The sequence below is a fragment of the Protobothrops mucrosquamatus genome, unplaced genomic scaffold (assembly GCF_001527695.2).
Source record: "Protobothrops mucrosquamatus isolate PMUCROS unplaced genomic scaffold, P.Mucros_1.0 scaffold3128, whole genome shotgun sequence".
Taxonomy (NCBI): Eukaryota; Metazoa; Chordata; class Lepidosauria; order Squamata; family Viperidae; genus Protobothrops; species Protobothrops mucrosquamatus.
In genome coordinates, this window is record NW_015389130.1 from 180,323 (window position 1) to 192,060 (window position 11,738).

The following is an 11,738-nucleotide window of genomic DNA, read 5'->3' on the forward strand; positions in this document are numbered from 1 at the left end:
CTTTCTTTCTTTCTTTCTTTCTTTTTTTAAAAAAAGAACACTATGGAGATATCCTGGGCACAGAACAACAAAGGACTTACTAAAAACAAAATTGATTGACCAAGGTTTATGGCCATTAATTTGTTTTTCAAAAAAAAAGAACACCCTGTTCCTTCCCCTTCCATTACATTTCTGAGAGATAAAATAAACGCTTAGTTTTCTTCCTACTGATACACAAAACACGTATTTTCTGGGCTGAGGATCTAACTTGGGCACCAAACTCCAGAGGGAATCTCAAAAGTCTAATCAAAAACAGAGCAGATTCCAAATAAGGATTTTAGCGGTTGAAAAAGAAACACGCTTTCTAAGCCGCTCTGACTTCTGGCAAGCATCTCCTCCACAGTATAAATAAAATTGCTTTGGTGGCAGATGGCTTTGAACTGTGCTTTGAACTGGCAAGCACGTCTTGGAGGTCCCAGAAAAAAAAGACTCAGCGTAGGCAAATAAGCAGATGCATTCACCACCGCTAATGATGGGGAGAAACCTAGTAAGGTAGTCCTGGACTTACGACCACAATTGAGCCCAAATTTTCTGTTGCTACGTGAGACATTTGTTAAGTAAGCTTTGCCCTATTTTACAAACTTTCTTGCCACGCTTGTTAAACGAACCGCTACAGTTGTTAAGTCGGTAACACCGTGGTTTACGGAAGCTGGCTTCCCCCATTGACTTCGCTTGTCAGAAGGTCGTAAAATGGGATCACGTCAGCCCGGGACACTGCGGCCGTCATAAATATGAACCAGTTTGCCAAGCGTCTGAATTTTGATCACGTAACCCTGGGGATGGCGGCAACGGTCGTAAGTGTGGAGAACGGCCGTAAGTCACTTTTTTCCGTGCCGTCGTAACTTTGAACGGTCGCTAAACAAACTGTTGTAAGTGGAGGACGACCTGAAGTGAAGATGGGCAGATGGCTGCTGTCCTTGGTTCTTTTCCAAGGATTTCAGTGAGCAGAATTGGATAAGGATACGGCTAAATCTTCCGTTGAAAAATAAGCAGGAAAGGGTTTCCACCAGTGGAAGAGGGGATGGGATAGAGCAGAGGTGCCCAACCTTTTGGGCACCAGGGACCGGTTCCTTGGAGAGGTTTTTCCGTGGACTGGAGAGTGCGTGGTTTTGTTGAAGTCCACGAATCATAAAAGAGCCAAGGTTGCCTATCCCTGGACTAGAAGACCTCCAGGATCCCTTCCAACTGTTATTCTGATATTCTGTTAAATTGAGGACTACCTGTATTGTACAAATATGCTAAATGCATTTCCTTTAATTGTATCAGACACCAAGAGACTCTCAACTTACTTTGGATTCCAACTTAACCCAAGGGCTGGGTGCAACTTAGGCAAAAAAATCAAACCCATCGTCCTTATGTTGCCTGTTCCAATAAATTTCTTAGCTCTTAAGTTGATCAGTAGCTGATGTGAAGATAAATAGACGTGTAGCTGTTGGTCTCGTCTATCTTTCCTTCCTCTGCTTTTGTGATGCACAAATAAGGAGATCACAACAGTGCAGAAGTTGAGCAAGGCTGCCATAAACACTGGAAGGCGTTACAGTTTATCACCACCACTATGTAAATATTAACAGCCACAAGTGTTCTCTTTCCTCCTTTGGACCACACGCTCTGTCATGACACTTTACCTTATAGGGCAACCTGTACATGGTAAATCCTTTTTTCCATGCTTGAATGGCTAAATAACAAGCTCTAACCTTAATTCAAAGGCGAATGGTTTTGATCACTGTTTGGAACCCCTGCCCAAAAAAAATAAATGAATTCTTAACTGTTTTCCTCATCTGACTTCCTCTTAATCTGAACATTTACTTGGACTACCCCAAAGCATCTTGCTTTCAGCTCAGAAATGAAGTCCATTACTGGTGTAGAATTCCAGTAAATTGCTTTTTCACTCTCAATGTTCGGATTGCAGCCATTTAGGATAACCCATGGTTTCTGCTGCCTTACACCAACAAGACCCTCTCCCTACAATAACTCAGTCTACAGAGAGTCTGGTTGGGTTTAAGATCCCAACCCTATTTTAATCTCCTCTGGGGGTATAAACTTTATTTTCTGGTAGTTTTCCTTCGGGAATTCTACTGAAGTTTCGGAAGAAACACGAGTTGTGTCGATGCAAACACAAACGTTGGTTACGTCCTGTCGTCCCTTTTAGGTGTTACGGAATCAGTCTTGCCGCTGGAGGTGATACCCCAGTAATTCAACCCTCTGGAATCTGTCTGTTTTCAAAGCTCTCAGCACCGATAGCTGATCTGAACTTTGCAGCATGAAAAGGACACCACGCCAGAAAGAGTTGGCTGGGATCTGGCAAGATCACGTAGCACTAGCAAGAGCACCCAGACTTATATACCACTTCATACTGCTTTTATAGCCCTCTCTAAGTGGTTTACAGAGTCAGCATATTGCCCCCCAACAATCTGGGTCCTCATTTTAGAATAGAATAGAAATAACAATAACAATAATAATAATAAAGTTGGAAGGAACCTTGGAGGTCATCTAGTCCAACCTCCTACTCAGGCAGGAAACCCTATACCATTTCAAACAAACAGTTGTCCAGTCTCTTCTTAAAAACTTCCAGTGTTGGACCATTCACAGCTTCTGGAGGTAGCTTGTTCCACTGGTTAATTGTCCTCACCGTCAGGAAATTTCTCCTTAGTTCTAGGTTGCTTCTCTCTTTGGTTAGTTTCCATCCATTGCTTCTTGTCCTGCCCAGCTGCTTTGGAGAATAGCTTGACTCCCTCTTCTTTGTGGCAGCCCCTGAGATACTGGAAGACTGCTATCATGTCCCCACTTGTCCTTCTCTTCATTAAACTAGACATACCCAATTCCAGCAACCATTCCTTGTAGGTTTTAGCCTCCAGTCCCCTAATCATCTTTGTTGTTCTTCTCTGCACTCTTTCTATCTTTATTGTCACGAAATTAATTCTGTTTACAACAGGTGGCACCACGCTCCTATCTAGTGGATGTTGATGAAACTCTCAACAGTGTGGATCTGCGTGTGGTTGAACAGCCTGACTCTCTGTGGACAGGCCCAACTCACCTGGTATTACCGGGCCACATTTACCTACTGGCAATACGGATGCACAGTACTGGTGCCACAGGCCAATGCTAATAACAGTCCTGAACAAGCCGGTATACCTGACAGCAGTCAGGTAAGTGGGGAGAAGAGTCCAGCAACCTCTGCGAGGTCGGAGAAACTCAGAGTACAAAGAGGGGCAGTCTTCACCTGTAGTGGCAGATGTTCGCGACCGCCCAACAGACTCAACCTATAGGAAGTGTTGTTACTGGTTCTCATCCAAAATTTCATAATATTGTTTGGTCAACATGAAAAAGTGGAAGATGTTACGGGTGTTATGTTTACCATATGTGCAGTTCTATCATTCATCTCTATTGTATTTATTTCCTGTGTCATATTGCTACTGTAAGATTCATCTCTATTGTTCCCATTCCTGTAGTTGTATTCTCTCTCTCTCTCTCTCTCTCTCTCTCTCTCTCTCTCTCTCTCTCTCTCTCTCTCTCTCAGAAAGATGGCTGTTGCACAGTGAGGCCTTGTATTGTATTTACTGACTCCACGTGAAACATTTACCGACCTCGGAAGGATGGAAGGCGGAGTCAACCTTGAGCGGGTCAGAATCGAACTGCTGGCAGTCGGTAGAGTCAGCCTGCAATATTGCCTTCTGCCCAATGAGCCACTACGACGCTATCTAAGTGTGATTACAGTCAGTTCCTGGACATTTTTGTTTAACTTGAACAACCATCTGAAAAGGGACGTACCTGATGACAAAAGGCTCCCACTGCTGCCGCTGATAATCTTCCCTTTGCTGCCCATGTTGGCTAATTTGGAGGTCTTCAGCGTTCCAGTTTCCGTCAGGTCAATGGCAATTTCACTCAGGCTTCTTGTCGCGTGGATTTTGGACTGAGGAGAAAGGAAACGAAGAAATCCGTGACAAAGAAACAGAAACCTTCTTAGATATTTCCTTCTGGGCCTCATCAAAAGCTTTCAGCACCAACATCTTATCACCGACACAGGACAATTTGTCCAAAGCAGGAAGAACCTCGTCCTCCTCCTCAAAATAACTAGGGATGGTCTTCTGCATGACCCTGGTGCTAAATATATTAGATGCTGAGAGACCTGAGGTGATTAAAACCATGGTGGTGATGATGATTATTAGTCTAACAAAATCATCAAAGTGGATTCCAAGGACTACATTTCCCAAATCACGTTTAGCAGTGAAATAATGGGTCTCCATTCATGCCTAACTTCTCACAAGTTCCATAAAACACATAAAATTAATGAGCCATGGCCTAAAACAGGGTTTTTCAAATTTGGCAACTTTTAGGATTTATGGATATCAACTCCCAGAAGTCAACACCTAGCATTCTTCAGCTCTAGGGGTTGAAGTTTAACCCATCTTAAAGGTGTCAAGTGTGAAAAACACTGGACTAAAACAACGAAACATTTCAGAAAAGCTACTGTAGTTTCTTAAGCCATGCTTGCAAATGTTGATGCATCGGAGAGAACCTATCATTGATTATTAATGCTAAAAGCTTCTTGCTAAAGATGATTTTGTTTAATAAATCTCATTCGTTTGGCCGTAACTCAGATCCCGATACATTTTACATAGGTTACCTTTAGATCTCTAAAGTCTATGATAATGACATTAATTCAGTAAAGGATTTTTCCAATTATCAACTCTCTTTTGCAAAGATATGGCAAATTAACACTCCTGTGTTTTTTTTCACATGCAACATTCATTTTCAACAATAAGCGTTATCTATAAATACATTTGCTCAACTCCTTCTTATGGCAGTTCATTTATAAGCCATGTCTACAAGACATTTTTGTGGTTCAGGTTACAATCCTTCCTCTGGTCATGACACACTAATATAATTTTTTTGTAATCTGGGAAATCTCAGTTTAATCAATTCAATTAGCAAATTTGTCTCAAGGGCCTGGTGGCATTTCCGTACCGGCCTTTGATCTTTTTTTTTTTCCATGCTGAAGTTATCAATCCATACATTAAACCCAATGATAATTTTAGTGTCATCTACAAATATAGGTGGTCCTTGACTTAGGACCATAATGGAACCCAAAATTTCTGTTGCTCCATGAAATGTTTGTTAAGTGAGTTCTGCCCCACTTTATGACTTTTCTTGCCATGGTTCTTAAATGAATGCAGTCGTTAAGTTAGTAACATGGTTGTTAAGTGAATCTGGCTTCCCCCATTGACTTTGCTTGTTAGAAAGTCTCAAAAGGGGATCACGTGACCACAGGATGAGGTGACCGTCATAAATACGAGTCAGTTGCCAATCATCTGAATTGTGATCACGTGACCGTGAGGATGCTGCAACGGTCGTAAGCGTGAAAAATGGTCCTAAAGCAGGGGTAGGCAACCTTGGCTCTTTTATGACTCGTGGACTTCAACTCCCAGAATTCCTGAGCCAGCATGGCTCAGCTTGGAAACCTCTCCCTTTCCCCTCAGCGTGGCTGGCTCAGGAATTCTGGGAGTCCACGAGTCAAAAAAGAGCCAAGGTTGCCTACCCCTGCACTAAAGTCATGTTTTTTCAGTGCTGTTGTAACTCCAAACAGTCACTAAATGAATTGTTGTAAGTCAAGGACTAGCTGTATTAAGCAATTGTCATTTTCAGATCAGCCCTCAGAATTAAATAAAGCGGTAAAGAACATTAACTTTAGCTGAAATGGGTGCAAATGGGCTCCCAGATATTTTGGGTAAATTATCAAATTTCCAGAAGGGAAATCCACCCCCCCCTTCAAAAAAATCCTGGAATAAGCATGTTTCTACTTGGAGACCGCTTCTGGACTTTGTGTTTGAGATGGAAAAAATGATAATATGATTTTGGGTTTTATTAGATTGATTTCCGATACAAAAATAATAATAATAATAATAATAATAATAATAACAACAACAACAACAACAACAACAACAACAACAACAACGTTGGAAGGGACCTTGGAGGTCATCTAGTCTAATCCCCTGCTCAGGCAGGAAACCCTATACCATTTCGGACAGATGGCTGTCCAGTCTCTTCTTAAAAACTTCCAGTGTTGGAGCATTCACCGCTTCTGGAGGCAGGTTGTTCCACTGGTTAATTGTTCTAACTGTCAGAAAGTTTCTCCTTAGTTCTAGGTTGCTTCTCTCTTTGGTTAGTTTCCACCCGTTGCTTCTTGTGGCTAGTGCATACTACTATAGAAATGTACAAAGTTGAGATTGGATTTTAATGTCTGATTTTACTGCAACAGAGAGAGTCGGAAGTCAATGCCTTTTGTTTCTTCCCCTCCCTTTCTTCACACCTTTTTTGTTTTTCTCCTTTTTCTACTGTTGTTCCCTCCTATTTGCTTTTGTTTTTCACATTTTATGTTATAAATGAATAAAACTAATAGAAAAAAATCCTGGAATAAGCAAAAACGTTTGGATATACAAAAGGTGAACGAGCATAATGACCGGAAGGAAGGAATTGGAACATTGGCTACAAAGATGTTCTTGGGTTCTATTTTCTTAGAGGGGGCGTTTGATAGGATGGCACTGGAAAAAAATTAAAAGTAAAACACTTCCTCCATATTTACTGAGGAGTAAATCCTATAATATTCTGTCTGGCTTCCTTCCACTCAGCTAAACACTGAATTCTCAAATGCATAGCTGGCTCAGGAATTCTGGGAGTTGAAATCCACGAGTCATAAAAGAGCCAAGGTTGCCTACCCCTGGTGTAAACAGATGCAAAGTTTTGGGAACGTTTCATATTCCTTGAAATGTTCCTCCACCTCTCAGAACTTAAATTTTCTGCAGATTAATTGCCAAAGCAGGTTTTTTTTTATGACCGAAGTAAAACAGATGTCTGTCTTATTAATTGTTTCACTCTTCGTTGTGGAAGGAGAAATGGGATACGAGCACAACATTAAAATTAGGTATTCTCCCCAGCTCGAAAAATGGATCTGGAGGCTCACACTTCAGAGAATCAATTCACTCCTGTCATTAAAGAAAAATAAGGGCTACATCCGTTGCCAAAACATAAGTTGCTTCCTGCTTTCCCCATTCATCCTCTCCTGACAAGGCATCCCTTGGGCTAAGAGGAGAGAGATTTCCTGATTTCCTGCCACATGTGGACTCTACCTCCAGAATAGAAGGCATTTTACTTGGGTTTAAAATGACACCATTATGGACACCATTATGGAGAAAGAAAGAAAGAAAGAAAGAAAGAAAGAAAGAAAGAAAGAAAGAAAGAAAGAAAGGAAAAGAAAAAATAAAGAAAGGAGAAAGGAAAGAAAAAAAGAGAAGAAAGAAAAAGAAAAGAAAGAAAAAGAGAAAAGAAAAGAGAGAAGAAAAGAAAAAGAGAGAAGAAAGAAAGAAGAGAAAAAAGAAAGAAAAAGAGGGAAGAAAAAGAGGAAAGAAAGAATGAAAGAAAGAGAAAAAGAAAGAAAAAGAAAGAAGAAAGAAAAAAGAGAAGAAAGAGAGAGAGAGAGGCAGAGAGAGAGGGAGAAAAGAAGAAGAAGAGGAAGAAGAGGAAGAAGAAGAAGAAGAAGAAGAAGAAGAAGAAGAAGAAGAAGAAGAAGAAGAAGAAGAAGAAAGAAAGAAAGAAAGAAAGAAGTGGTTCAAAAGCAGCTGAAAAATTTAAACCAACAACTTGCAGAATGACCACTGTATTTTCAAAATAGGCCAACTAACAAATATGGCAAGAAATGTTGTAAAAAAAGGACAAAAGTCACTTAACGAATGTCTCACTTAGCAACAGAAATGTTGGACTCAATTGTGGCCGTAAGTCGAGGACCACCTGTATCTCTCAAAGACCGTCAAACATTTTATTTATTTATTATTTATTTATTTATTATAATTTGAAAATGGGGCGGGAAGAGGAATGCCTGAGTCCCGCCGATTGTTGGTTATTTTATGTTTATGTGGGGTTCTGTGGGGAATTTTGAACCAATTTTTCTTTATAAATTTAACCGATATTAATTAATTTTTACAAATTCTTGGGGTGATTTTTTAAAGGGGAATCCGGTCAGGACGAAGCTGAAATAACCATGTCTGAAATAACTATCTACTGCAAAGCGGGTTGGGGAATGGGGGAAAATGCTTGAAAGATTTAGCCAAACTATCAATATGAAAAGCGGATTAAAATTAAGAGATGGCTCCATCCTGTACTATATAAAGGCAACTGAATTCAAAAACTATTTCTATTAACAGTTGATCTGTGAACAATAGCTTTTGATGTTTAAATCAGCTATAAATAATTATGCCTGTGATAATTACTTAGGTCAGGGGTAGGCGACCTTGGCTCTTTTATGACCGTGGACTTCAACTCCCAGAATCCCTGAGCCAGCCATGCTGAGGGGAAAGGGAGAGTTTCCAAGCTGAGCCATGCTGGCTTAGGAATTCTGGGAGTTGAAGTCCACAAGTCATAAAAGAGCCAAGGTTGCCTACCCCTGGTTTTCAAACAGCAGTTAAAAGCCGATGAAATGGAAACTGCCTATTTAGCAGGATGGCCTGTTGGGTTGCCTACCCCTGACTTAGGTTCTTTATTACAGCAAAGGTTCTCCCAATTACTACTGAAAAAAACTACTGGCTGTGCTATCTGAGGTTTATTTTTGCTTTAGCTAAATACCGGAATTGCAAACATTCTAGGAACCCCCAACCTGGTCTCAATTATAAACACCACCTTTGATGAAATAGCCACTAAAAAGGAAAGGAATTTCCTTCCCACATGGATTGATTCATTAGCCGGATGATGGAGTCAGCGTGATTAATGGTGGATTAGGAGACTCTTTTGAAACCTTCCAAATAAGCGATTTCAATTATTTTCAGAGCAAAATGGTTTCCTTCAATATTGGGGCACCTATAAATCTCATTCTCCATGCTCATTTCAGACTTCTCTCATTCAAAAAGTATTTAAAATATTTAAAAACAACTCTTTCCCAAGTCTGCCAAGCTCCCCTTCTAAAGGACTGCATAAAAATGAGCTTCCAGCCACCTTTATTTTAAAAATCTACAAAGGATTCCCAGTCCTCACTGAGTACGTCAATTCTGATGGACTATTCATAGTTAAAGTTTAGTCTCCCATAAGAAAAAAGCTTATAATTGGCAATTCTTATATAAAACTCATACTGTATTTCTGAGTTAGCTTTAAGAATACCTTTATTTCCTAAAAGTAGGAGTCTGAAAATGAACTTCTGAAAGCCAAAAGAGAAAAAAAATACTATATATACATTTCCTACCAAAAGAACAAACATAAATGATTTTGAATATATAATTGGCAATATTAAAACTGCTTTATTAGATATCAGTGATCTCTTTACTTCATATTCTAAATTAAACTCAACAAGATTAAGGTAGTGAGTAAATTGAAGATATTCATAACTGGCTATAATAAATCTCTTGAGTCTGAATTCACCAACGTTGCTATTATTTAAAAAAAATGGCTAAGCTTCTTAGAAAGGAGAAATTCAAACACTGGAAATTCAGAGGTCAGAGGAAGAGGTTTATGAGACCGTAGGCTGATTGATTGACTTGACTGTAAATTTAAAGCACTCTTCAAGCTTCATGTGGAAAAAAAATGCTTTGGAGATTCTGTAAATACACTGAACATTTTTCAGCCCACCCCAGTGAGTCGAGTTCCTGCGCTTCCTAAAGTCCAAAAGACATTTTCTAAATAATTTTGGAGGCCCAGACCACCCAGCTGAATTCATTGGGCTGTATTTCTTAAAAAACAGCAAGAAGCAACTCCCAGAAGGTGACAAGAAGATCCATCAAAACACAAGGGCAAAGCCACTTCTGAAGGAAAGAAACATCACTCAGGGTCACTGTGTTGAGCCAACAATTGCTGATACTCTTTCTAAAACAAGACAGAAGCAACATTTGCAGGATCTCCATGGTAGGGGAGAAGGGGTCTTCACCCAGAGTCCCATGAAATTAAACATGACGTGGAGAAAAGCAGGTTCACCCCAAAGGCAAACATTCAGATTGTTTAAAAGACTCTCAAGTGGGCAGATCCTGACATAAACAGGATTAGCCAAACAATTTACAAGATTCAGAGTCAATGCCTGCTTACATTTTCCTGAGGGTATGAACGACCACGTGAATCCCTGGAGAGCGATTAAACTTCTTTTTAAATCTTTGCTTAGAGCAAAGAAGAAACAGAAGGCTTCATAATACTAATTGTCTATGGAAATTGTCAATCATCCAGGTCATGGTTGTCCCAAAGATGTTTTTTTCAAAAGGCAACTGGACTTTGTTTTTCCCTGAAGAGATTTCGCTTCTCATCCAAGAAGCTTCTTCAGTTCTTCTATCCTACACCAGGCAGCCAAAAAAACACGGTGGCTGGAGACTATCAAAGCTGACACCAGCCAGAGCCCTAGAACAACGCAAAGTAGTGCAAGATCGGAAGATGTGGAAAAAGCTGGTCCATAGAATCATCAAGGGATAGAGAGGTTTGAGACAGCTGTCTGTGGCGGCAGCCAAAAAAGTTAACACAATCCTGGGTTGCATAAACACAGAATCAAAATCACGGGAAATATTAGTACCGCTTTATAAAGCCTTAGTAAGGCCACACCTGGAATACTGCATCCAGTTTTGGTCACCACATTACAAAAAAGATGTTGAGACTTTGGAAAAAGTGCAAAGAAGAGCAACTAAGATCATTTAAAGGCCTGGAGACTAAAACATGCGAAGAACGGTTGCAGGAATTGGCTATGGCTAGTCTAGAGGGAAAAAAGGAGTAGGGGGGACATGACAGCAGTGTTCCAGTATTTGAGAGGCTGCCAGAAAGAGGAGGGGGTCAAGCTATTCTCCAAAGCACCTGAAGGCAAGACAAGAAACAACAGATGGAAACTAACCAAGGAGAGAAGCAACTTGGAATTAAGGAGAAACTTCCTAACAGTGAGGACAATTAACCAGTGGAACAGCTTGCCCCCCAGAAATCGTGGGTACTTCATCAGTGGAGGTTTTTATGAAGAGACTGGACAGCCACTTGTCTGAAATGTCACCTGCCTGAACAGGGAGTTGGACTGGAAGACCTCCAAGGTCTTTTCCAGCTCTATTCTGATTGATTGAATGGATGACATCATCGTCAGAATAACCGTGTTAGACCACAGTATCGAAAAATTAGAAGGCATGTAATACCACTTTTTCAGACTAAAACTTCTATTAAACCCTTCATTAATGCCGCTTAATAAAATGTATTGCTCTGAAAAGGTCCTTCTACCAAGGTCCTTCTCCATCCCTTCTTATTCCATTTTCTTCCAATGTTGGGCTTAAGGACATCCGGTTAGAAGAAGGTCAACGTAAGAGTCCACACTCAGCGGTTCCCTTCCCTCTGCAGCTTATGGTGCTTACCTTGCTCTGCTTCCTGTCCAGGTAAAATTGATGTTGACTAATGGCCATAGCCCAGATGGACTTGATCAAGGCAGGGCAGGCATACCAAGTATGCACAGCAATTCCACTATGTCCGAAAGTCCTCCTGGTCACTGATGCTCTAGATGGACAGGAAAAGAGCAGCGTCAAAGGAGAATATGACTTATGCATTTTTCTTACTGTAGGACAGGGGTAGGCAACCTTGGCTCTTTTATCACTCGTGGACTTCAACTCCCAGAATTCCTGAGCCAGCAGGGGAAAACTCTGGCGCCTTCATGACTTGTGGACTTCAACTCCCAGAATTCCTGAGCCAGCATGGGGGAACTCTGGCCCCTTCATGAC

The 11,738-nt window shown here is 40.7% G+C and overlaps 1 protein-coding gene across 1 annotated transcript in view; it reads right to left on the bottom strand.

The window, feature by feature from the left end:
- Positions 1-11,513, bottom strand: part of FRMD4A (FERM domain containing 4A) — a 57,574-nt gene extending 46,061 nt beyond the window's left edge. The window contains exons 1-2 of the mRNA XM_015826425.1: positions 11,379-11,513; positions 3,808-3,949 (exon numbers count right to left, since the gene is read on the bottom strand). Coding sequence (XP_015681911.1) covers positions 3,808-3,949; positions 11,379-11,426 — 190 coding nt within the window. The 5' untranslated portion in view covers positions 11,427-11,513. The remainder of the gene's footprint in view (positions 1-3,807; positions 3,950-11,378) is intronic.
- Between the last annotated feature and the right edge of the window lie 225 nt (positions 11,514-11,738).